The sequence below is a fragment of the Cydia splendana genome, chromosome 19 (assembly GCF_910591565.1).
Source record: "Cydia splendana chromosome 19, ilCydSple1.2, whole genome shotgun sequence".
NCBI classification, from domain to species: Eukaryota; Metazoa; Arthropoda; class Insecta; order Lepidoptera; family Tortricidae; genus Cydia; species Cydia splendana.
The window spans coordinates 485,927-513,774 of NC_085978.1; the positions used below are offsets into that span (position 1 = coordinate 485,927).

General features: G+C 38.4%; 2 protein-coding genes across 2 annotated transcripts in view; one reads left to right on the plus strand and one right to left on the minus strand.

The window, feature by feature from the left end:
* Positions 1-27,848, plus strand: part of LOC134799904 (2-methoxy-6-polyprenyl-1,4-benzoquinol methylase, mitochondrial) — a 98,720-nt gene that overhangs the window by 52,956 nt on the left and 17,916 nt on the right. The gene's annotated exons all lie outside the window — the stretch shown is intronic.
* On the minus strand, positions 1,289-20,097 carry LOC134799872 (phenoloxidase subunit 1-like). Its single transcript, XM_063772289.1, has 15 exons — positions 20,037-20,097; positions 19,306-19,423; positions 17,855-18,047; positions 17,056-17,158; positions 16,622-16,742; positions 16,074-16,279; positions 15,617-15,745; positions 15,178-15,301; positions 14,346-14,510; positions 14,027-14,155; positions 13,618-13,796; positions 13,179-13,324; positions 12,698-12,780; positions 12,118-12,270; positions 1,289-1,523 (listed from the first exon to the last, which is right to left on the minus strand). Exons 2-15 carry the CDS (start codon positions 19,414-19,416, stop codon positions 1,314-1,316), a joined length of 2,052 nt encoding a protein of 683 aa, XP_063628359.1. The 5' UTR covers positions 19,417-19,423; positions 20,037-20,097; the 3' UTR covers positions 1,289-1,313.

Consider the following 27,848-nt stretch of genomic DNA (forward strand, 5'->3'; position numbering starts at 1 on the left):
CTGACTGGAAGCGGTAGACCAAAAGTCGGAATTTTGTGGGGGTGACTACACCTAAACTATCGTGAATATTCATGGTATAAACTACGATAAATCCGCCATTTGTACATTTTTGTATATACTTTGTGCAATAAAGTTTAAATAAATAAATAAATAAATTCTCGTTCTCGAGAACATTCTCAGAAGTTACCGAGAAATTCTCATGTGGAAAGTTTCGCAACTTTGGAAAGTTCTCGTGAATGCATTGCTAGGTAGGTATTTGGGCAGGGACAAAAAAAACAGGTATTTTGTAAGAGGCTAGATTTACTCAGAATTGTTGTTGTAACTAATATATACAGTATGTACTTATGTAATCGCTATAATTAAACCCGTTTGCTAAAACTAACTTAACTAATTCCTACGCGAGTTAGAAAAACTACCTAGCTAAGTTTTTATTGACTTGAGTAAAAAGTACTTTTATATCGGTGGTTCTTTAATCACTTTTTTGTTAGTTCCTAGTTTTTTTAGTTATCTACTCTAAATCATGAACATTGACATATGTAATTAGATCATATATGAGAGTTTCTGGAAAATAAAATAATATTTTCAAAAACCAACTGCATCCTTCTGTTACTAGATTTTCTTAATCATTCAAAAAAAATTCAGTATTACCTTTGTTTATTTACCAGAGTTCTAAATTTTTTAAGCAAGTCAACAATAATAAAGTATTATAATATATAATTAAAAAACATAAAATAGAATTCTAATAATTATTATAAGTAATCGGTGTCCAATGTTCAAAAAGCAAAGTCGATTTTAATGCAGAATCAGATGTTGCAGAACCAAGGTAATTCCATAGCTGCAGAAAACCTGTAAGATCTAACTTTGACAGAGCCCTACCCCAGTGACATTCAGTTGGGCTGTAGACAGTAAAGGCAGTTCGGTGTTCAATGTTCGTACAACATCTTGGTGGTATTTGTGATCTATTCTTATACGTTGTAAAGAAGGATGTTCGTAAAGACAGACGTAAAGACAGTTCGTAAGGTAAAGGCGGTCTTAGAAGAAAGGTTAAAATCAATGTGGTGAAGACCGTCTACAAGCTCTTTCGTCGCTTCTAATTTTTGCGCTTGTACACATGTACTCCACTTATAGAAGGTGAGTAGAGCAGCAAGAGCGAAGCTCTTCCTTTCTGTCTGTGTGAGAACGTAGTACGTTTACAAATACGGAAGTTCTTGTCGTATGACGGTCTTCCAAAACAGAAATCTTTGGTGTTCTTGGGTTTTCACCACATTGACCTTATCTTACATTCCTTCTAACAGAGAGTTCTCTCTTAAGATCTAATTCTGAGCCCTAATCCTTGTAGCATCAGTGAACTTGATCCTGCACTGCTGCACGGCCATGTTGGGCTGCAGGAAGTCGGAGAGGGAGCTGGCAGGGTTGGGCCGGTCGAAGGGGAAGCCCATGGCTCGCTTGTCCGGGTACTTGCGGTCGCGGATGCCGCAGTACGATGCTGCGTCGTTGCAGGAGCCCACTAGGTCTTGCTCCACCTGCGAAGAAAGGAAGAATGGTCCTGTAAATCATTTATAGCCCCACAAGATTTTAAATGCAGTTTGATTGTACATTACTTTTAATACCTATGCATTTTATGATAGGTAGTTCACCAGATATGTACCTAGTTCGATATACCTACAACGAATCGAATTCGGAACGAAGGGAATACAATAAATCGGACCAAATGGTATGAGTAGTGTAATTTCGCAAATGAGGGTCAAGAGAAAATGAAGAATCTTTACACAGACGTCAACAAAAGACGTGTACATTTTATCTTGCTTTTCCACTTGTATTTTAATTAAATTAGGTACCTAACCTATGTGTCGTCAAGCTCACCATACTTGTTAACCTATCGAATGAGATGATGCCTTTACTGATACTGGTTAGCGATATGTAATCATACTACATACCTATATGAGGCCTGGACGTTAGTGAGATGACGATTCACTCATTGCTGGTGTCCTACTTTATTACCTGCATATAAAATAAGTTTCACCTGATTATCCACCTGGTTTCTTGAACCTCATAGTCGCCTCCAAACCTCCCCTTATAGCGACCCCATTCCTCACACTAAGTTTACCATAAGTTCATATTAGCCATCAACAATTCCCTCGGATCACTGTTCACTCTGAATACTGATATACGTTAGTCACAATTTACATGAGGCACATCATTAATCTAATAACACCATAAGAAAGCCGTTGAATTGATCCCCAAAGCAAAATTCTCCCTCCGTATCTGTTCGCACATAACCTCCCTTTCTTACTATCGTTCGGCGTCTACCCTCTTGTCTTGTCCTAAAAAATCACAATAACCTAGAAGCGGTTATTTAACTTAAACATGACTGCGAGCGCCATCTACTCCATGACGCTGGCAACTATTAGCCGGTTCGCATGTTCGCGACACTCCCGCCCCGCAGGAAATAGCTACTCTTTTAATTGAAATTAGATGTCCATAGGCAAACATGTAAATAAATCAACAATTAGGGCCAGTTGCACCGACCACATTTGACAGACTGATCAACGTCAGCCGGCGCGCCCCGGCACTTTACTATGAAACTTTCCATACATAAAAATTTAGCGAACTCTTTAACGATACGAAAAGTTTGGTGCAACCGACCCTTAGATAATAAGAACACTAATGTGAATAATAATGTATTTGAGCTGTTCATCCTCTGGATGCCTCTCTCGGCTTTGGCGCTGTGAATCGGCATGACCTGAGATTTCGTACCATTTCTGATGATGTCGTAGAAATGTGCTGTGGCACACCGTTTCTGAGACTGATCTGATTGTTCATCTGTATTTGTGCTGAGCTGATAAAGAACAGGATCCTGAGACTGGTCTGAGCATTCATCAATGTTTGTGCTGAGCTGATTAATAATTTGATCCTGAGATTGGTCTGAGCATTCATCAAGGTTTGTGCTGAGTTGATTAATAATATGATCTTGGGACTGATCTGAGCATTCATTGATATCTGTGCTAAACTAACTGATCTCTGATTTGAGAATGAAAGCAGTATCCTGAGATTGGTGCGAGCGACTGAGCGTTTATCGGTGTCTGAGCTGAGCTGAGTAGGATCACGGCTGCGATTTGTCATCTCTGGTCCGTTACTTATCTCTCTGTCTACCTATATCTATGTCTATGTGTGGTATTTCCCACAATCTCGCGCGTTCGGTCCCAAATTGCTCCGAGCAGTCCTTAATTACAACGTGGCAACACCGATTTGATATCAAACATCGGTGTTGTTAGACAGTGAGAACTCAATTCGCGCTATGTTTTATCTATGACTACCATCTGTGATGTTCTGATGTTATATGCTGCTTTGCTCTTATGATATCGTTAATAACTTGTTTCACTACTTCAAGGGTCAGAACTTCTACTACAGCAGACGTATACATGATGACCAGCATAATTTGCGTAATTAAACAACTGTAACTTTGTTAAACACCGCGGCGACCGCGCGATCGAACCATAGTTATTACACAGACAAAAGCGACCGTCTTATCCAAACGTGACGTGTATATGTAACCTAAGTTCCCACTTCTCTTTACTTATTACTACTAGCAGTAAGCTACTATGTGAAGTATTTTAATCTACTTGCTTATTCATTAAACCTACTGCTGACATATCCATCTCTTCGTGTATCTACTTCATGTCCGGCAGCCCTCCCCAGTCAAGGAAGAATTACGCTATTCTCATTTAATCACAAATCAACATGTAAAAGAAAGAACCTATCTACAACTCAAGAGAACCACATTATTTTTTATTTTCTTAAGCTAAGCTAAGGATATTTAACAGACTTGTCAAATCAGGCACTTATTTCGAGTCAAGTCGCCTTTTCTTGTAGTTCATTCTGATTTATTAAATAGATATTGTGCCAAAAATTACTGCAGTTTTTATTTTTCTAATCATTTTCTGATGCTGGTGTGAAATAATCTAGTTTAAAAAGGTTGGGACAGTCGTGTCAGCCTCTCTATTAGGTATGAAAGCCATCAATGCATTTAACCTGAGCTACACTCAAATAATATAAACTGAGCACTTTATTTTCATCTTGGTTAGTTACAAAACCTGTCAACAACTATTTTTTACTGCGTTACATTTACGTTACCGTGGACCTAAATATACCTAACCTAACCTATATATATATATCATGCTAAGGATCGTAGAAACATCATAGCAAACTGTACCTACCGAGGTACCGATTCATTACGACTTTACATGACTATTCTTTAATTAATGTAACCGATCAGATCTTCAAGTGTAATAATCGCCCGCTTCCCGTACTACGGTATTTTCACGGTGTCTATCAAATTGACCCACTAAGTTTCCTTTATTCACGAATTTTCACTTCACAGCTTTGATAACCATGAGAGACATTGAAGGGTACTCACTCAGTACTCTCAGTAGCAAATACTCAATGTGTGGCAATTAATAGAGAATACAGTGGGCACGGCGTCTGTATACTCTTTAAAGGCTTTCGCAAAGACTTTTGATTTCCTTAACTGGAGTAAAATGTCAGGGTTATGAGCGAAATGGGGATAACACGCCGAGTTATCTTTTTAAAGTTGACCAAGGAGTGCAACTGTTTACTAACATCGGTGAATACATAATGAGTATTGGAAGGCTGTTAGGGTGGTGTCTGAGTTGGTATGAGACTGCGTCCATAAAAGCCGATTCCCACCGGCTTGCCTGTTTTTGGACGTTTGAGCAGAGTTGTAAAGGAAATATGTAAGCCAATTAGCCCCGGCTTGCCTATGGATATGTTTGACGCGCCGCCACTGGTTGATAGCCAACTTATCAATAACCTCAGTTTTGCAAATGACATGACTATAATTAGATTAAGTGTCTGTGGAAAATAACTTGCGGTTCTGTTTCTAAAATTGAGCATGTCAGATATGAGTCCATAACTCCATACTCAGGATTCAGACCAGATTCATACCCCAGGATCAAAAGAAATAAGACGAAGTTGATGCATGTCGATCTACCTGGTAAAATAAAGAGTACCAATACATTGCACGATCTAGAGGCAAGTTGTTGGTTTACTTGGGATCTTAAATAAGCGACGATGGCGTTTTCGACCAAAGGGTGGTCAGAAGAGATCAGATAGCCAAAGCTGCGGTGAAACGACTTTCCAGGGTATGCATATGGGAGAACATACAACCAGTATCACACTAATGCGGACGCCTTGTTTTCTCGATCTTTCTGTACATGTCCAAACCTAGACCATTAAAACTGAAACCCATCATAGGACAGATGCATTTGAGAGGTGGTGCTGGCGAAGAATGCGTGAACGCAGTAGGTGAAATTGCATCAAGTCTCGACGAACTCAACATCAAACCGAGGTTATCCACTATTTGTACTCACCGCGCACGTACTTTCTTCTGCTATCGAGGCAGAAGAGGATCCTATAGTCTGGAGAAGCTCATAATCACTGGCCACATGGCAAGGAAGCGTAGGGATAGGCATGGACGTATGGCCACACGGTGGGCGAACAGAAAAAATATTAAAGACAAAGCCACATTACAGGCTAGCATATCTAGGTACCGTAAACCGGGGTTACTTTGATCAATTTTAGAGTTTGGCGCCATTTTTTGACAATCCAAATATACGTAAAAATATGAAATAAAAATATAATAATCGGTTTTTTCTCTTCTTTCTGCCTGCCAAATAAAAAAGAATTAGGACTTATATTTTTTTCGGAAATAAATAAAAACAACGCGATCAAAGTTATATTGAGAATGGGGTTACTTTGAAACCACTAATTTTTTTGCTGACAATCTAAAGTAGACCCGCTAAAAAGCCCGTAAAAAATAAAAAAATAAAATCGGTCAAGTACTTTTTAAGTTATTTATATTTTTAAGGTGTGGGGTTACTTTGATATCATACTAATTGATACAAATTAAGCGCTTATTAGATTATTTATTATAAATAACGTAGGAATTTAACTTATCATCGCATAAGTGCGATAACAAATCGCTAAGACAACACATTTTTGAATTGCAAGCTTTTCCGTTCAGTAAATTTGGTAATCAACTCCTACCTACACACAAACTTACAATTCTACAACCTCTACCTCTTCCACTGACTCAAACGATACCTATTTATTATATAACTATTAAAAAAATACGTAAAAAAATCGTAAGCTGTCAAAATAATTCATGGTGTTGCTTTAATCTTTTGATCAATCTCACCACGTATAAGTGATCAAAGACACCCCGACCCATGGATTCCCTGGCTACGTGCGCATGTGGAGGTTGTCGATTTCAGGTATTTTTTTATAAACTCGCGAATAAACACGGATTAACCTAAGACACTATAAAATTACATGTATTTATTATTGACACAAATACAGTCAAAGTTTTTCAACCAATAAAACCAGGAAGAAAAGCGTACTCGCCATCAATATTTTTTTTCTAGACGAAATAATAATATTACACTCGCATCCGCTTACTGCGCGGTGAAACAACTATCAGTGTTGCCAATAAAGAAAAAATAGCTGCGAAGTTATTTTTCAACTCGTTAAAACAAGGACTTTAGTAGCGGAGAGAAGTTGCTATCAAAGTCGACCCGCAAATCAAAGTAACCCCGGTTTACGGTACTGCAGATGGTGAGCACTGGTGAAGAACCACACAGGACAGGTGTCCAACTGTCCACTGTGACCCAAGAGACACGATAGGGACACGAATAAAACTGATAACTCTGTCTTGTGACTATTGCTCCTGTAGTACTTAGTCGTACATAAAACAAATACCATGTCCTTAACACTACGATATTTCACAGCAATATTAAAATTAATGAAGAAAGATACACATAGAACTTCATTATATGACATCTGATTCTAATTGTGATTCTGATTCTTGTGTAGCTCCAGCCTCCAGCCTGCATTTTATATCTCAATATTCTGATTAAATCTGATAATCAAGTTAACAGTTGAGGCCACGATCATATACCAATAATTATTTGGCTCATGATTGATCTCTTCCTTTTACTATAACATAAAAAGTTTAATACTTAATTGAAGTTACCTATCACCCTTTCCTTCCTTCTTCACAGGTTTAAATCAACACATTTTATGTTAGAAATAATGTTCACTCGCATCACAATGTCTGTTGTGATAGACGACAGACAACTCTACGTGCCAAAGGTATGGTTTTACCGAGTTTTCAATAACAGGCATTATAACTACATAATATTACAAACACCTAATGTTGGTACACACTGTATTATCCGTACTATTTTATTAACATTTGAGCAAAATCTGTGTTGACAGACGAGATAAAATAATTAGCCGATACGCTGTTGAGCCTGGAATAAATATAATATGATATAAAAGGCTAATTTCTAGCCTAGTGTTAAAAATAAAAAAATATTAATTATTATTAATGTTTCGTCTAGACCATCTAGTATTATTACAGTTTACCACACAACATCTATCGTGGCCCATTTTTATTGTAAATATGATTTTTAAGGCAAAAAGAAACGTGAACAAAATAACTGAAAAGTATGTGAATTGACAGAAACACTGCTTGCTAACTTGTCATATTGTCATTTAGCCACATCAAGCGCTGAGTTTGTTTCGGCTCCCCCCACCACTTGCCTTGCACGCAGCGAATACCTACTATTCCTTTTCGTTACCTAGACATAGGTAATATACTTTGTAACAAATGCTCATGTGTCTTTGTCATTATGCCATTATTTAATTTCAGAACTACTTGCACAGAGTGGTATAATGACTACTATCATAGTTAAAAATACGTTATCACATTTATTTAAATAACCGAATACTTGAGAATTTCTCTTATTCAGAAACCTATCCACCATGGTCTTACTACCGTCTCTATAATTATTATGAATATGTAGGTTCGTATTCTTTAGTATTTAGTATCTCGATTGCGTAGGCGATATCAATTAATATGTGTTGCTTGATTCCAATTCATTTAACAAAATCAAATTAGTTATGCATGGCTAATGGCTATTCTTTAAATTATCTACCACTCCCTTATCCATTTCTGTTCGAGTAAAAGTAAAGTATTTACTATGTACTTAGAAGTATCTAAATCAGTTAGCAGATAATATAGAAACCACTAGCCCATTCAATCAGTATGACTTTCACTGGGAGTCTTTTCAATAATAACTTATTTTAGCATTTTTAACACTTTAGGTTTGGGTCATCGTATGTACATACATACACAATTCAGAAGTTTAGTTAATCTTTATCTAATCACTAATCTATGGACTTTCCACACTAAGAATCAATGGTTCAGTAATAATAGGAAGTCATTATACCTTAGGGTATTGCTTAAGTGCAAACATATTAGTGGTGGCTTATACTAAACAGTTTTGCCTTTGTCCTTTACATATCCAAGTTGATATTTACTGATTCTCTGATAACAATCTATATTGAAATGTTAATTGGGAATAAATTAAGATACTATGCTTTATTACATCAACAGACAAGTCTTTGGAACCTTAATGTAACGCTGATTAAACGCAATCCATAAAGTAAGTGAATATTGTTTAAATTAATTCGGTAGTTTTTTATTCGTTTACAAACATTTTACCCGTTTATTCTTTCAGAACAGAAATATCATGCATGCCAATTGAGTATGTTACTATTGTTAAATCTAGCGAGCCCCATTTTTGGCCGTTTGCTGGTACCATTAGAATGGCTGAGTGATTCTGATTGAGTTCCAATGATGTTCCTGGTCCTTTGAGTTTGAGTAGTATGTACCTACATTGTACATATGACGTCAAGTTGTAATCTGATTTCAAGTGCCTCCTGCATTTTCATTCAGGCACATTACAACTAAATTGTACCGACTTCCAAGAAACCAATCCGTTACAATTCCTTACGATTGTAACAACAAACAACGATGAGGCAAGAAATTCCATATTAACATCTCTTATGATATGAGTGGTTCTAGTCCTTCAAACGTGGTGAGTGTTAAATTCGAGTTTTTAATTAAACTCAATGGTTCTGATTAAAGCCCAGTGAAAATATGGATCCGCAAAACATACCATTATAATAGCCTGGTTTGTTTGTCTGGAAGATATCAATCTTTTAGCGATAAGACCGCCCGTTGTGCACCATAGTATAAGTGATATGTGTTAAGTTCCTTTACATATTGGTGAGCAATAAAGAATATTGTGTTGTTGTAAAAATATTGATCATATAAGTATAAGGCTAATACGTTAAACATGATACATTCGTTTCATGAAAAGATACGCAGTATAAATTGTTGTCATTTCACCACACTTGCGCTCACGACTAGTTTAATCATGGCTGAGCTGATAATTTGTGATGAAGCGGGTATTCTGCAAGCAATGCATCTTCTAGAAAAGCATGCAATCCAGTAATAATTAACTTGGCGTGGAACTTCATAATCACAAAATATTGTTTACCACCAATTTAACGAAATACCGATGTAATAGAATATATACAAAATCGGAGGTCAGACCTAAACTGGTTTGTAAGCAACAACAGTTGGTAAGCCATAAGTAATATCAACTACCCGCATTAAAAATAAACTTTCAATTTGGAATTAAACCATTCGGCCACACAGAACAATGAATGTGAGATTATGATTCTTATTATTTTAATATTAAGATCTTAACTCATGCAACGTTACAAACAAAATTGCAAAGGCATGGATGCCAAAAAATTCGCATATAATTATTTTAACAGATCTAATCATTTATGCGATTTCATTTATGTCTTACATTTAATTAAATTACGAAAAATGTCATAATCGTCACTTAAGAACCCAATTAAAAAACAAATATAATTAGTAATGTTAAATTGTTGATCAACTGCATCATTTGAATCTTCTAGCTCAGGTGATAAAGTCGCTGTTTGAAAGGATCCATTCTGGTTCACAAATCGACCAGCAAATTTTAATTCAAAATATATTTATATAGACCGTGATTACCTTTCCCTTAACCGTGAATCGTTCAAGACTGTTATTTTTCAAAATGTCGTAAATTTTTATTAGTGCATGATTTTATCAAAGATTGGTCAGGTAACTAAAACTTAACAAGTAAAGCAACTTGTCAACTACATCATCAAACATAATAAATATCAAAATGAAACCATGTTCTTGTGAACATAATCATAACATACACCCAAATATAGATTATATATAAACCTCCTGTTCAACTTAAACTTGTTAGGCATGAGCAGGTATGGTAACGGTACCAATCATATGATATTTAAGAGAACAATAAGATTATTCACAACTTTGAGAAAAAATCTAGTTACTTTTATCAAATATTGCCATTGGAGCTTCTTCACCTTTTCTTTGATACATGACATATATATATTTCAGTTCAGGATTATTGCTGATAAGTGTAAATTTCTACTGCTTAGGGCGTTAAAACTTGAGTTGAATGTCCGTTTCGTCACCCACGTTTTTAGACATGTTTAATGAAAAATGTACGTAATGATTGGTTTCAACGTAATGAAATCTGAGACTTAAGCAGTTCCATGGCTCTTGTTGAAGGTAGTCTTACCAAGTTAGTGTTTAAAAACTGATTATAAACACCTCTCTGATAGAATTTATAGTAAACATACCCATATTGTGCTATCTTTTCTGATGTGACAATCTTATCTTAGCCACTCTCTCATTCTTATAACATAGAAATGTTGGAATCCTGAGCGTTGCGAGGGTTTCAAGGCACGTGGGTTAAAAACAAACTTTGCTGCCCTGGTGACACAAACATTTGTATCACATCAACCAGTGACAAATACTGGCTGTAAAACGTTAAATATATAACATATGCTTTCAAATATTTTTATCATTCAAAACCATCACTTGAAATTCCATTCTACTGCTTAACATGAGGAATCAACTCCAAATTTGCACTCTATAGGACTGATTGATTAACACACTGCTTTCAAAGATTAAAGCGAGCTTTTTAGTATTTTGTATTCCAAGTAGAATTTTTTGAAACAATTTTGTATTTATATAATTTACCAAGGAAATTTTTGTATTTAGATAGGTACCTATTTTTTATAAACTATATATATATATATACTGACATTTGCAATCTCTTGTATATCAAAGAGCAAGAATGTTCAATAAAATGTAGGCATTTAATTGCATATGTGCTCCGGTGAACCACTAACATATTCGCCTGCTTAACGCCTTTTTGCAAGAATAGGATTACATAAATGTGGGCTTCATTTCATGCCTGAAATAAAACATTAAATTGAACTGAACAAACCAAAACATGTAACTCTTTAGTTGTACGTGCATATATAAATTGACTTTTCATATGTTACTTTTGATGATGATTACAGTGCATGTGCATAAAATCCCAGCATCTCCACCATGTCGTCAAGCTCACCATACTTGTTAACCTATCGAATGAGATGATGCCTTTACTGATACTGGTTAGCGATATGTAATCATACTACATACCTATATGAGGCCTGGACGTTAGTGAAATGACGATTCACTCATTGCTGGTGTCCTACTTTATTACCTGCATATAAAATAAGTTTCACCTGATTATCCACCTGGTTTCTTGAACCTCATAGTCGCCTCCAAACCTCCCCTTATAGCGACCCCATTCCTCACACTAAGTTTACCATAAGTTCATATTAGCCATCAACAATTCCCTCGGATCACTGTTCACTCTGAATACTGATATACGTTAGTCACAATTTACATGAGGCACATCATTAATCTAATAACACCATAAGAAAGCCGTTGAATTGATCCCCAAAGCAAAATTCTCCCTCCGTATCTGTTCGCACATAACCTCCCTTTCTTACTATCGTTCGGCGTCTACCCTCTTGTCTTGTCCTAAAAAATCACAATAACCTAGAAGCGGTTATTTAACTTAAACATGACTGCGAGCGCCATCTACTCCATGACGCTGGCAACTATTAGCCGGTTCGCATGTTCGCGACACTATGTCTAAGTATAGATTTAGCATTAATCTAATGATGTGCCCCGTATGACCGTACTTCTACTCGAAATTTGATCTGATCGACGCGACGGTCAGGGCAATCATCACCGCTGCTTACTGCATCATTGTTTAAGGAACTTAGAATACAAAGAAGAAGAACAGAGCTCAAATCTCTTACTCGGTCCTCGTTCCAGTTGGTGACCTGCACGAACAGTACGCAGGGGTACCCCTGGGCGGTGCCCTTGGGTAACAGCATGTGGTCCGGCCAGCCGCAGCCGCAGAAGTCGAACTCAGCCGCTTCAGCGGTGCCCGGCTCGCCGCCGCGAGAGTCCTGCAGTTACAATGTAGATTGGTTTACCCCAAATAACACAACCGTATGACGAGCTGTCTTAATATTAGTCCACGGTACATCCATCATTATTGGGGAGGTATTTGTGTCATTTTAGACCCTCATTTTATAAAGTACTAGCGACCCGCACTAGCTTCGCACGAGTTAACAAATTATACACCTAAACCTTTCTCAAGAATCACTCTATGGATAGGTGAAAACCACATGAAAATCCGTTCAGTAGTTTTTGAGTTTATCGCGAACATACAAACACACAAACAGACAGAGAATTTTCATGCGGTTTTCACCTATCAATAGAGTGATTTTTGAGGAAGGTTTAGGTGTATAATTTGTTAAGGTTTTATGTAACCCGTGCGAAGCCGGGGCGGGTCGCTAGTATAACATAATCACCAGACAGATCGTATCATACCTGACTACGGAAGGTGCGCTCGTAGGGGATGGTGACCGAGGAATCCTTGCTGTTGCGTTTGATCATGTTACTGCCAGGGCGCACTGTCACATTAAATAAACGTAATATAGGTAGGTAAGTATATAATACCTAGAGTTAGACCAAGAAAAGTCTGCAGCGATTTTGATAACCCACGCAGTGCAAGTGTTATTTTAAACGTCAAACTTCTATGAAATTATGACGTATACATAACACTTGCACTGCGTGGGCTATCAAAATCACTGCAGATTTTTCTTGGTCTAACTCTAATATCGCAAGGGTGAATTATTGAACTTTGTAGTTATTATACATACAGCAGGGAATTTGTTATCTAATAAATCATAATTGACATAATTCTATGAACATGACAGACTGCTTAACACAGTGTCAACGCAGACTTAGAAGTTTTTAACACAAGATCACAGCTACCAGAAAATTTGATGAAAACTGAATGTGAACTGACATGGCGTAGAGAACTTGTCGAGTTCTATCATCATGCGCCTCTGGTCCTCAAACGGCAGCGGTTGCCCGCTCTCGTCTCCCGCCGGAGCCATGAAAATGCGGACGGTGCCCATCATGGACTGCCCGCTGGTGTTGTTCACCTCGATGCTGCAAAATAGAAATCATATTTATTTTTCATGCCTACTCAATCTGTTGCGAATAATATTGTGAATTCTATTGCAGAGCTAACAACTTCTCAGTAGGTAATGACATTTCCCACTGTTTTCAGTGTCGCCTGATTCCACTGTAATATGGACGTGTTACAGTATACTAACTTCTAGACAAAGCCCTTCAATTCCAGATGCAGCGTGCTGGAATGCTGCCTATAGAAACTGAATCCTAGGGACAGTTCCGGGTTTCTGGGGTTTTGCTTCTACTTCATTGACATGTTATGTACTAACTTGTACATGAAGTCCTCATGCTGCAGATGGGTGAAGCGTGCTGGCATGCTGCCTCTGGGCTGGAAGTCCAGTCCTCGGGACAGTTCCACGGTGCTCTGTTCCCATTGGGTGGCGAAGGTGTTGGCGCCGGCGGGGCCTTGAACGCTGATGGAAGAGACGCGGATGGATGGGAAGTCCAGCTGTTGGAGGCAAATAATGATGAGGATTATAGGAGATTTTTAACGTTCGACCCAACACTTTGTGTGGATTTTACTGTGGAAGGGAACATATTTTATCATCTGCTTCGCACATGTAGGCTGTCTGCTTATGCTGGGAGTTTAAACATCGCAGATCCGTAGAATTAAAGAGTAATTGAAACTGACACTAGGGGCGAGTGGAAATCAAGTCAAACGTGATTTATATAAGTTACCTGTTGAGGGGTATACGCTGGTAACTTGGCCTTATGCAGATTGAAGACGTCGTCAACATAGGCGTGCCAGCGGTAGAAAACGGGGTCTCGCATGGCCGTTGACGAGTCTCCCATCACGCCAAATTGTTCCTGAAAATTGATTAAATTATAATTTTTCCTAATTATCATCTCCAGCCTAACCTATGGGGAGTATACGGAATACGGACTCTTTTTAATTACACCAAGTGACACAACATTTTTTGAATCTCGTCAATCCACCGAATTTAAAGAAGGGTTCTAGGAGAAAACTTAAATCTTCTAAAAGTTTTGCTATACTTACAAGATGCCTATGGTCTGGATCGTGAGCGTACGAGATAACGACATGTCCCATGTTATGGAAGTCTCCGTACTTGGCAGGGTTGAGGCTGATTGAAGTCGCTTCCATCAGGTTACCCAGGATGTCGATGCCGGTCGTCTCGTCTAGAGGGAGCTTGCGGCCGCTTGGCTGTGAAAGAGAAATTAGGAGTTTTCTAATGATGGGATTGGAATTATTTCTAAATGAAAGCAACAGCCATTTCCTAAAAACTTGGGTAAAGGAATCATTAAAATCATCATGAATGGTAGACGATGTTTTTCTGATAAGTAAGTATACAAGTTCTAAATAGGCACATTGTACAAACAGTAACAGTCCTACCTGTATATCGGCGGACCTTATTACAAAAGGCAGTTTGGGCGATGGTACGTTTTTAATAACGAAAGGTAAGCGCTTGTGGCAGAGGTGGCCTAGCGGTACGGCGCAAGGCTTCTAAGCCGTGGGTTCGTCGGCTCGTACCAACTACCAACAAGTTTCTTGGACCAAAGGACCAAAAACCTTTGTGTGTCTTATATTTATAATAAACGAATTTAATTGATAGCAGACATGGTGCCTTATATGGTATCTTGTTTATGATGCAATCGGGAAAAAGCTACGGGGAGAAGGATTCAGAAGTGTAGGACGAATGGCTAACCGGTCATTGACAGTTTGTCAACTACTAGAAATGCTGTATTGTATCAATGGCTCCTTGGCCATTTCCTCGATGGGTTGAACGATGCGGTTCTTCCAGGTCTCCAGTGTGGATACCTTCAGGCGGATCTGGTCCACCGGAAGGTCTAGCTTTTGTCGAGCTACATACCAGGTCAATAGCGCCCTCCTCGATGGCCTGGGCTATGCGGTCGCGCCAGGCTTCCAGTGTGGTCACATCCACACGGATCTGGTCCACCGGACGGTCCAGGTCTTGAACGACGCTGTTCGCAAATCTGGAATCAATATTGCATAGAGTTTAAGCCAATAACAACATTATTACAACATTATTAGGCAATTAATGCGTATATGGATACATCTGCTGTACGCTTATTGCGTTCGTGTTCGTTAGATTTTTATGAATATCTATAATAACCCAGTTATATTATGATAAATCTGTTATCTGCAGTTTACCTAGGAGGCCAGGCGCGAGACGGCGACCTGCGTGTCCAGTTTGGGGAAGTATCCTTCTTCGACGAGTGCCCTGAAGTCTGTGGTAGGTTACAATGATCAGCTGTCTGGCCTGGTTATATGATGATGTGGTTAGTTACCTGGGAGGCCAAGCCCGGGAGGCCACCTGTGAGTCCAGTTTTGGGAAGTACCCTTCTTCGATGGGTGCCCGGAAGTCATTGTATCGCGTCACCCTCGGTAAGTTGTTGCATAGGCGCTCAAAGTTGTATCTGAAAAAGAAACCATTCAGTATATCTTGTGATTTGTTTTTCAATTTCTGTACACCATTCGACAACATTGCACTGCATACATACATGATTCAGACCTAAACTTAAACTTCGACTGGATCTACACTAGATTTTGGTAACCATTTTCTCTAAAGACTCTCTAAGGGCTCTCAAGGGTTTATAACCCATCAAAATGTTAAATTATCTCATGAAAAATAAAAGAAAATTTTAAGTTAGGTACACTCTTCTTTCTACCTGACATGACTTGGAGACATGGCACATACCTACTTAAAGATTAGGAATTAGAAAAGGTATAGTTAATAGTAGAAACCTTGCGACGATCTGCTGATGCATGTAGTACAGCAGTTCTCCCCGTCTATCCTTGTCGACGATGCTTCTATCAGCAGCCTCGAAGGGGTAGACGAGGTGCCAGTGCCAGTGGTGGAGGTTGATGCCGATGTCCTCGCGGAAGTACGCCACGCGCTGCTCCGGCTCCACATCAGCGGCCGTGTAGTTCTGTGGGATAATTACTGGCATCTGTGGAGGAAAGGATAAATAATTAGAAAGATTGCGTATCTTTTATTTAATTTAACAATTCTGTTGTAGGGAATATTGCAGAGTTGTTACTGTCCGGTCTTGGCTTCCAACACTTTGTTTTCTACCCTGACCCGGACCGTTCTAGCGTAAGTCAACCTTAATATTCATATATAATAATATCCAGCAAAGATGGCTACTTCGTTTAGCTCCCTACATCAGTACGCCTCGCCCTCTTCAGAATCGCTAAATTATATCTAAAAATAATTATCACATTTACTCTGATCTGATGCAGTTGATGTACTGTTCGATGTTGTTGATGTCTTAAAAGCTTAATTGACGTACCCTGGAGCCTTCAGGCACGACGGTGGTGGTCTCGCGAGCCTTACGGAACACCTTGGGGTCCACGAACTTGTCGGGGAACGTCTCCGCGAACGTGGGGATGTTCAGACCCTTGGTGTCAGGCCTGGAATGTAACAAATCATTTTATTAAACAAATTGTTCTTAATGTAAAATCATACAATTTTCAAACACCTGAATTTATTTGTGTTATTAAAATACTTTGCCAATTTGCTTTCCTTGGGCTAGAAATTGTTTAGCGTGGAGAAGACTAAAAAAAACGTTTATGGATTTTTGGGAGTAAGTAGTAGAAGAGATACCAAATTACAAGATGGTAGATCCTTCATCACGCAAGGAAGCGTATGTAAACTGTAATGGGGACACATGATTTAGGTAACAGGGTGGAAAATAATACGACGCAAGTGGTCATTATGTCTAACCTGTGTAGTATGGCGACGGAGAGACAGTAGTTGAACATGTACGGGTTGATGCGCAGCTGGCAGTACGCGCACACCGACTGCAAGTCCGCCACGTCGCGCATGTCTGTGGAGAGACAGTCATTTTATTATCTTCTTGTAGTCTTCTAACCAGTGGCAGGACGTCTTACCTAATATTTACCCGCTGCTTGCTTAGTTTTCAGAAATAAAAAAAAATCCTTGAATTCGTAGAAGTAGGTAACTATCGCAACTTCGAAAGATTATTTGTCCGATGTTTTATTTGCTAATGTTTTTTTTAAAACCGTATTTTTTTTAGAAAGGTAACCGATTTAACCTAACCAACCTCCACTGGCTTGGCATGCTGAGAATGCTTTTTAAAGTATTAGAAAAATTTAGGGTTTTCAAAAAAAAAAAAACGCATTCGGTCAATGAAAATTCGACAAATCAGCGTCACTAACGACAGTAGATGGGACTTACTCATGAAGATGTCGATGTGTTTCCCCGCGAGCTGGCGGTGCGCGGGCACGAACAGCGAGAACTGGTCGTTCTTGCAGCTGCATGCAGCGTCAGTAGACGGAACTTACTCATGAAGATGTCGATGAGTTTCCCCGCGAGCTGGCGGTGCGCGGGCACGAACAGCGAGAACTGCTCGTTGTACGGCAGCTGCATGCAGCGTCAGTAGACGGGACTTACTCATGAAGATGTCGATGAGTTTCCCCGCGAGCTGGCGGTGCGCGGGCACGAACAGCGAGAACTGCTCGTTGTACGACAGCTGCATGCAGCGTCAGTAGACGGAACTTACTCATGAAGATGTCGATGAGTTTTCCCGCTTGCTGGCGGTGCGCGGGCACGAACAGCGAGAACTGCTCGTTGTACGGCAGCTGCATGGGCAGCGTCAAGTCCGGGAGCGCGATGTTGCGGACGGGGATGGAGCGCCTGGAGTCCACACCGAACTTGCTCTCCAGCTGAGCTGAAGCGCTTTTGTATTTGTCCGGCTAGAAAAAAATGCAAGAATTTGTGACTTACTGATTAAAAAGTATGTTACCCACAAAGCCCAAGGTCGCTTTTATTAATTTTTATTTGAATAATTTAGGTTGTCCATCCAAATACGTACCTAAATAAAAATAAAATAGTCAATGCATCCTGATTTAAGATCTTTTGATAATAGCGTTAAAATTTTAACTCTTTATTCAATTAAATTAGATACAATACAATATTATTAATAAATGCAGAACAATGATACAATACATTAATAAATCGTTAAAATTATCATGTGACAAAGTTTCAATCAGGATGTGATGAGTTAATTTTTTACGTGTTTTTGTGGCTGCCTCTCCTCAACCCATCAAAAGAGCGGCAGCTGACATCCACTTAGGTTCATTACACATGGCTCTTAACTACTTTACGAGTTATCGCCCGGGATGTGATAACCGACGGCGCCTGGCCCGCGGTCTATTATCTATGGCTTCTTATCAAGTGTGACGTAAGTATTGTCATACTAAACAAGCCAACCATAATTAAATAGCTATCACAATAAAAAACTTATTTGAAATTAGTAATTTAGGAAAATTTACATTAGGTAGGTACGTACTAATTATTGACAAATCTTAATAGTTTGGCTGTACAACCTCCGACGGTTGACCGCTCCTTATACACCGTGTTTTTTTTTATTTCCGTTAATTTTAAGGGTGCATTCCTGAGCTTAAATCAAGTAACTTTCTCAAAGACACCGATGTTCTAATTAACTCCATTTCGGAAATAATCAATAATTTATTTTTTCCTATAAGGCCTCTACAAGCGTGACCACTTGCCTTAGGGCAGGTTTACATATTGATTAGTGTTTAGAATGAGTTCATACATTTGCTACTAAACTTAAGAACAATCTCGGTCGATCGATGTTCGAAATGACATTGATATGTCACAGATTTCAATTGTTTGGTAGAGTTAAATGTAATGCCCGTGTTACAACAACGCTATATGCTACATTTAATTACTTTTTAAACCAAATTTTTTTAACAAAAAAAGAACAAAAAAATATTGTTTTTTGAAAATTAACTATGCCATTTAGTTATCTTAAAGGTACTTAACCATACCCCGAAGTTAACGGAATTCAATAAAAACACGGTGTATAGAGTAATTTCTTTATAATATCTGGAATTGCCAACGACACGTCATCAAACACGTCATACTCTATGTTTACAGAATAGGTAAATTCTGCAGAGTATCTCATTAACAACTGGTAAAAATACTCACATAGTAGTGTTCAGGCAGTTGGAAGACAGCATTGTCGTCGCCCTTATGCATGAAGCAGGGCTCCGTGGGCCGGTCGAAGAACAGCAGCAGATCCTGCTTGTTACCGCTCATGGTGTAGCTGAGTAGAATAATATGGTCAAAGCCACCAAAACTGATTGAGAGTCTGTAACGACTAGCGACATCTAGTGGCGAGTAGCGGAACTTTTGTAAAGAAAATTCATTAATAAATATTTGATAAATATAGATTTAACTTGCTTCGTTAGTGTTTAATCCAATACAAAAAATAAATTAAGCCAAAATTATATTTGATTAATGCCACTAAACCGAGAACAATAAATGTTACAAGTTGATTACAAGAGTCAAAGCTGCTTGAGTAACGTCTAGCGATATCTAGTGGTGGATAGCGGTACTTTTTATAGCTCTGATGAAAAAACTATATTTCAGATTTAAATGGGTCCTACGAGAGACCAAGAGAGACTAATTAAAATGGTTTACAATGAAATAACCGAGTCAGTGCATTGTAAAATTAAATGAATTAGACACAAAACAGGTACAAGTAAAAATCAATAAATCCTAAAATAAAATTTATGTAAGTAGGTATTGGAAAATATGTTATGAATCGATATAAAAATAGCTTTCGTCCAGCAGTAAACGAAAAACATCATTTATGACTTAAGGGGTAAAAAGCTGCCAACTACAGTTGAAAAAAAAACTAAATTAGAAACACTTACCCTTATTTTTACCGGCAATAAAATTAAAATAAATTGAAAATATAACGGAACCCGTTTTCGGCCGTGTGACACGGCCAAATGGTATCGCTTCAGCCAAGTGTCACATTTTTATACCGCTCAATAACCGTGTGCATCGGCTATGTGCATTATAACCTTTGCAAAGTAACACGTGCAAATACAAACTTATAAATGCAGTCAAATAAAGCGCCACTGTCTTAATTCATTCAATATTCATTATTAAATTTGTAGGTCGTGATCTTAGTTTAATATTTGCCCGCTCGTAAAATAATTTGGTAACCGCACACAAAATATACAAAGTTATTAATGCAGCCGATTATGGCGTAATATCTATCTTGTCTGTAAATTTAGTATGAGTTAATTTGTTTGATAATTGTTGAACCGCAAAATAAACTTGGTTCCCGAAATGTGGGAATCTGTGGTTATTTTATCAAGTTTGGGTGCAATAATTATTTGTTATGATAGCATTTTTTGATTTGAACTTTTGTTGTTTACCAACATTTTTTTTCGGAACTAATGTACCTACGAGTATTATTTTGATATTTACCTGTCCCTTTTTATTTTTCTTTCCGTTAAAAGAGTCCAAAATTTTCTTAATAATGAGTTAAGATCTTATAGTCTTTCTTGTGGACATCAAATGTAAATTAATAAAAAAGAGAACTGCAAAATTTTATAAATTTAATTTTAACTGTTTTACCCAATGGTTGACTGGTAGAGAAGAATACCTCTTGGCATTAAGTCCGCCATTTGTAAACTTTTCTTTATTTGCGCAATAAATTATAAATACTATATTTTCTTACTTTGCCCTCAAAGGTATGTTCAATTCAAACCTTTTATTTATATTTTTTTTAAATATATCTGGATAAAACGCCCGTTTTTCGGAACGTAAGTACCTATTTGATCCAAATTGTACAATTTTTATACCCAGGAAAGGCACCCATTTTTGGGACCGTTTTGGACCCAAATTGTATCCAAAAAGGGCAGACGGAGCCATTAAATACGATTATGCGTTTTTGACGTGATCTCTTCAAAATCTTCTTATGTAAGTTTAGGTATTTAAATATTGGAAAAATCTATTATTCCTAAGAATGAACTGAAAAATTAAACAAACTGAAAGCTTACAAAGAAATAAATTCATGCAAACGATTCGTCAGCAAATAAAGCGTAATTCTACCAAATTAACTACTAAACGCTACACTTCCCTCCATTTGCTTCAGCACACTTCACCTGAATGTACAAAAAACCGCAAGTAAGCAACCAAGATGAATTCAGACTTATTCGGTTGTGTTAAAGTTTAATATTGAATGAGTGTAACTTTAAACGAGAAGTGAAAATTACTTTTTTCATAAAGTGCTCTAGGGAAATCAGCTTGGTATCCGCTGCCATTTGGAATGCTACGCATTGCGCTTTACAGATAAAAAATAGTTTATTCAAGTAGGCATATTACAATGCGCTTATGAACGTCAAATAAAGCTATACCGGCTCCAACCGTACGCCTCTGCCTCGAGAAGATTTAAATCCCCCCTCAATTGGTGGAGGGTATCCCAATACGGGACCGGCAACAAACTCGGCGGGACACATCTTTTCAAAACATTATTACATCTTATAACTAACATGCATATACAATTCATGCAATTATACTCAGTAAGTATATAACTTTATAGAAATATGATAAAAAAAGACATATAATTATGTACATGAGATCATACAAATACGTAGCTCTTTCAGAAAACATATCAAATTCTTACAAAAGTAAAAGAAAATAAAATCAATAAAAAAAATGAGAATACATATTATATGAATCTGACTGATTGTCATGAGATGCCTTCATAAAATTTGATGTGCTTTCTTATCTGAGCTGAGTCACCTATAACTCTTCAACTCAGCTCAAGACCTCACATACAACTCAAGGGTCTACAATTTGTGCTAGCAGCAATGCGCTGGGATGAGAAAGATTGCAATATTTTAGGCTAATAGTCATTAATCTAGCGCGCTATTGATCATGCAGCTCGTAGTAAGAGTTTCAGCGTTTTAGTGCCTACAAAACGAGCTACAAAATGACACAGTGCGTATATTCCTAGGCAGTAAATAATTCATGCCTAGGGACTGTCACAGGCTGGGTGCTGTCGCAGCTAATGATGGAGGAATACTCTGACAGTAATACGATATATCTGTCATTAACCTAGCTATATTTGGATAGAGTGTTCTACTTAAATAGATTTTTACTGAAATAGAAAATACATGGGCTGGGCTGGCAGCATAATGTAACTGAACGTAAGACAACAAATTAAAATACTTTTTGCATTGTTCGTTCACGATAAGTACTTAAAGACTTTTAAATACCCGCAATATAGGGCTAGTACACAAATTAACGTGCATCTCTACAGTCCGTCTTAGCTTCGAACCGATAGCGATGGAGCATCCATGAACGTTAAATTTCTATAAAATATGACATTTAATGTGGCACTCACTTTATCGCTGCCAAATCGGCATAGTCAGCTACGCTACGGTTAGTACATATTTCGGCGTTTTTAGTGTGATAATTACCTAAGAAGCGAGCGATTTTATCACACAGTGCGTAACTTTTGCAGTAAATAATTCATGGCCATGGTCTCACGGTTCAGGCTGTATATAGATGTCGCTACTAATGATCTCTCGCTTTAATATAATGATGATGAATCATTGATCGCATCTGACTTATACATACTTAGAGGGTTTATGATATGAGTGTACATAAACCAGGTTAATAGTACAGTCGCCATCAGATATATCGGAGCGGCCAAGCTGCTCACAAATATCTGAACACGCCTCTATTGTCAGGGCGCTAGAGTGCGTGTTCAGATATTTTTGAGCATCTCGGCCGCTCCGACATATCTTATGGCGACTGTACTAGAAGTTTTCCTTTAATTAGTAAAACAAGCGGCAGTGCGCTCTGCTCTCTTGTAGATAAAATGCAACTTTCTCAGCAGTTTTTGAAATATAAAGAGAGCCTTTATGAGCTAGTGGGGTGAAGAATAAGATAAGGTAAGGTTAATTATTAAACGTCCTTGGCAGGCGTAATTAGCTCGTTCATGTTTCGTTTCGAGTAATAGGGTCCAAAACTTTTTTTGAAAAAGTTTCCTTCTAAGGACGAAACAATATAATGTTTAAGAAAAAAAAAACCGACTTCTATGGGGCCCGGTGAAAGATTATTGTAGATCCCACCCACTTTTCTAGTAGCATTTCGTTTCTGTAAGGCTCGCAATTCTAACCTAACCTAACCCACTTTTGTTCGGTTCTGTGAGGATCGCAGTTCAAACCTAACCTAACCCACTTAACGGCGCATGCGGTGCGGTGTACGGGGGTTTGAGCGGGAGGGGTTTGGCATCATCATACTTTATACCTACATTTTATGGTAGGTAATCATAGTGGTTTATTTAGTTTAGGTATCATAGTGGTTTTCCGGGTTAAGGTCCGGGTCTGAGTACTAGTCCGGGTCCGAGTCCGGGTCCGAGTCCGGGTCCGAATCCGGGTCGGAGTCCGGGTCCGAGTCCGGGTCCGAGTCCGGGTCCGAGTCCGGGTCCGAGTCCGGGTCCGAGTCCGGGTCCGAGTCCGGGTCCGAGTCCGGGTCCGAGTCCGGGTCCGAGTCCGGGTCCGAGTCCGGGTCCGAGTCCGGGTCCGAGTCCGGGTCCGAGTCCGGGTCCGAGTCCGGGTCCGAGTCCGGGTCCGAGTCCGGGTCCGAGTCCGGGTCCGAGTCCGGGTCTGAGTCCGGGTCCGAGTCCAGGGGCCGATTGCATAACAAACTACAACTAATATTACAAGCGGAACTCCTTTTCTAATTTCACTTATTAAATAAGGAGTCCGAGTCTAGCCCGGACCTAGACTCTCCGGGTCCGAACCGGATCCGGGTAAGAGTCCGGATCTGGATCCGAGTCCGAGTCCCAGTCCAAGTCAAAATCGAAATTCGAAATCTCCAAACGTGTACTATGCGTCGTTGAAGAGTTCTGTTCTGATCATCATCAGCAGTTCCACTTCATCAAATGCGACAGTTTTTAATGTTAATGCTTTAAAACGGCTTTAAAAATGCTTTAAAAATTTTCATGCGGTTTTCCCCTATCAATAAAGTAATTCCTTGAAGAAGGTTTAGGCGCACAATTTGTTAAAGTTTACCCGTGTGAAGCCGAGGCGGGTTGCTAGTAATAAAATGTGTATGACCCAATATTCAGTCCATTACCTGCCGACTCGGCTTGCAGCACTTCCGGTTGAGAGGACGGTGGAAATCAAGCCTGAAGACAGACTACACGGTAGATACGAGAAAAACTTGCACAAGAACTTATTTACTCCGTTGGCTCAGCGACCCAAAATGAGACTTTGCCTCCGACACAAGACAGCGCCACTTTTCTCGGTCCTGTCCTGTCCTGTTTTCTCGGTCCTGTGCGACCTCTCGCCAAAATTGTTGACTCGAAGTTCGCGCAGATCTGCCTCCACCATGTCGCACCAGTGATACCTGGGGCGTGCAATAGGACGTCTTCCTGCTGGGCGGCCCAGGTATGCTCTTTTCACGTCCCGATCTTCATCAATCTGGCCTAGTGGGTAGTGACCCTGCCTATGAAGCCGATGGTCCCGGGTTCGAATCCTGGTAAGGGCATTTATTTGTATGATGATACAGATATTTGTTCCTGAGTCATGGTTGTTTTCTATGTATTTAAGTATGTATTTATATATTATATACAACGTGACCTTAGCCATTGGACAAACCCTGAAATAAAGACAAAACGTAGGGTTACTTCTCAGAAATGCTCTAACGGTAATATTTTTTTAATTAGAACAAAAGATAAAAAAAACAATTATCAAACAAAAGTTATTTCCAATAATCGACAACAAAAAGAAACATACTGTATTAATCATTGGCAGTGCTTTTGACAATTTGTTTGAAAATTTGCGGCAATGATGACATTTGTCACAAGTCAGAATCTTAGTAATGTCATAAATAAATAAAATAGATAATCAAAACGGTCGAAGAAGGTTTCATACTATTTATTACCTCAGGAGCTACTAACACATACAGGTTGCTCCAAAGTAAACAAATCGTAATTTGTTAATTTCTTCGTAACCGCTATATACACCGATTGTTATGATACTTTGTATACTGGTTCTAAATACCCTAATGCATATGTACATTTCGGCTTTGTCCAATGGCTAGGGACACCCTGTATATCGTTGTCTGAGTACCCACAACACAGGCCTTCTTGAGCTTACCGTGGGGCTAAGTCAATTTGTGTAAGAAATGTCCTATAATATTTATTTATTTATTTACCAATTCTCTCAAGATGGCCCAACCAACGGAGTCTGTGAGCCTTAGACTCCCCCATGATGTTTCGTTCAGCCACTAGGTCTTCAATCTCTCGACAAGAGCCAAAACATATGCATTAATAATTGCTTATAAATATAATAAATACACGTACTACAAAATCTAGCACTGATTACGCTAGTGGCTTTGTGAGCTTACCTCGACCTCGCTTACTTAGACCTCGTGAATCCCCATGGCTCAGATAGGTATTTTTGTTGCGGTGACCAGAACCAAGACACACACAACTTCCGGATTGTGCACGACACCCCGCAACATGCTGTTATTCGTGGTGGGTAGAATACACTCCCGTATCTATCTTCGTTTTATTCTACTGTCACCTCCCAGCCCCGTATTATGTTAGGGGTCGTAAATTCATTACTAGCGTCGTACACGTGTATAGTACACGGACGTTTATTGGTGTCCGTACCCTATTGATTTCCGTATGTCTCTTCCTAAACTAACTTTGACGTGAAAAAGTGTGGAGGTTACATTATAAACGTCATCTAGGGGCACGGCAGCGAAGCGCAACGGCACTACTTACCTTTTCACGAAGCTCTTTGTCGTTTTTCTGAACCCTCATAACTTGGGTTTGGGTTATACCATATAATATATGGTACATACCAAAGAGAATAGATAGTATAGAGGGGTCCTGTCATAGTAAATTTTGTAAATAGTATATATAATTGTGTGTATAGTATAAATTTAGTAAATTTACTGCCATCTATCGACACACGACTAAAACTCAAAATGATAACGTATAAAACTATCGAAACAATTTATATATATGGATAAATGATTTTATTCTTTTTATATCATTTTGACCCATGTTCATTCACTGATACCTATGTGTTAAAATTGTTAAATATAAAACGGTGTCGTCAACGCCATCTAGCCGACCATAGGCCAAAGGTGTGTGCGCCATCTTTCCGAGATATACTTTTTCTTGATTTCCGAGGCACGTTTTTTTCTTAGACTTTATTCATCTTATACGGAGTTACATATGTCTTTGATGGTACTCTACACCTTAGTCAAAATACATAATATGTATATGTAATATGGGTAGTTTGTGAACTTAGGGTTTGTAGAGTTAAGGCGTGTAGAAGAGTAAAAACCTTGCCTCTACATGAGATCTGATAACTTTTTGACATTGCGAGCCATATGATCGAGATCATACTTGACATCATTTTACATAGAAATATTTTTAGTGGGATAATTTATTCAAACTGTATTGCTCAAAATAGAAAAATGTACAAATAGTGGAATTAACGCCAAAAGACGTCCCTTGCTAGTCAACCATTGGGTTAAACAGAGACATACATATTGGGATTATGTACTATCCAAGTAATCTGATGATTATGGCACTCCTATGCATACTCTGTCATCGTAGTCTGTGCAGAGTTAGCTTGGTTCGAATCTATCTTCCTCAATCTACTGTCACCTCCCAGCCCCGTATTATGTTAGGGGTTGTAAATTAATTACTACCGTTACACGTGTACAGTAAACGGACGTTTATTGGCACCCGTACCCTGTTCAGTTGCCTATGTTTCACATTAATCATTCACACAATAGAAGGCTTAGGGTAGAGTCGTCAATGATAGGGTAAGCATTCTCTAATAGGGATATTATGTCTATATTTGCAAAGAGTTATTGTTGGCCATAGAGAAATAAGTATGTATAGAGTGCTCACTCCATACATCAATTTTCTTACCAAAACGAGGGTTATTTTCGTAGTCATCAGTCTGTACGGAGTGAGCACTCTATGCTCAGTTATTTCTCTATGCTTTTGACTTACTGTTCTATTTTAAATAAATATCTACCTAAATTTGATTCTGCAAAAGGATCAGGTAAGATATTATTAAAACAAAATATTGAGATAAAATTTTCATTTATTTTTCGACTTTCGATTTAAAAAATAACTGAATAAAATACATTATTCTATTACATTATCAAATTGCCAAAAAAAGCTTATTTGGATTTTTTAAAGTAGATTTAAATGCGTATTGTGCTCTATTTGAGATTTGAGGATAAAGTAAAAAATTCCAATACTGTGGAAAGTTAAAAAAGGGTTTTCTATTCATTGATACAGTCGCAAGCAATGAAAATGGATTAACTTCCATGGAATTTTCCATACGAATCCGAATCTGGCCCACGGACTGTAATTTGGTTTAGTTTTTTTATACCATCACGGTGGCAAACAAGCACGTCCTCTGCCAGATGGTATGGGAACACTTCAGCCTATGAACTACGAACATATTTAGGTAAATTATAACCTTTTTAACTTTCCACTTTCTATTACAGTTTTCAGATCTATTAAATACGCAACTTAATAACGAAGCTAAGTTACAAAGTCAATTTCAAAAACCTTATACGACTATGTACAAGTAATAATTAATAATTATATATAAGTAATATATAATAATATAATGTCAATATTAAAAGCGACACGTCTAAATCTCTATCACAAC

What these genes read in the sequence shown, in the direction of transcription:
- LOC134799872 (XM_063772289.1), bottom strand. Translation starts at nt 19,416, where the DNA reads ATGAGCGGTAACAAGCAGGATCTGCTGCTGTTCTTCGACCGGCCCACG. An exon ending in AACTGCCTGAACACTACTAT is followed by an intron (nt 18,048 to 19,305) that starts GTGAGTATTTTT and finishes ATTTTTTTCTAG; the next exon opens with CCGGACAAATACAAAAGCGC. An exon ending in CAGCGTATACCCCTCAACAG is followed by an intron (nt 13,797 to 14,026) that starts GTAACTTATATA and finishes TGCCTCCAACAG; the next exon opens with CTGGACTTCCCATCCATCCG.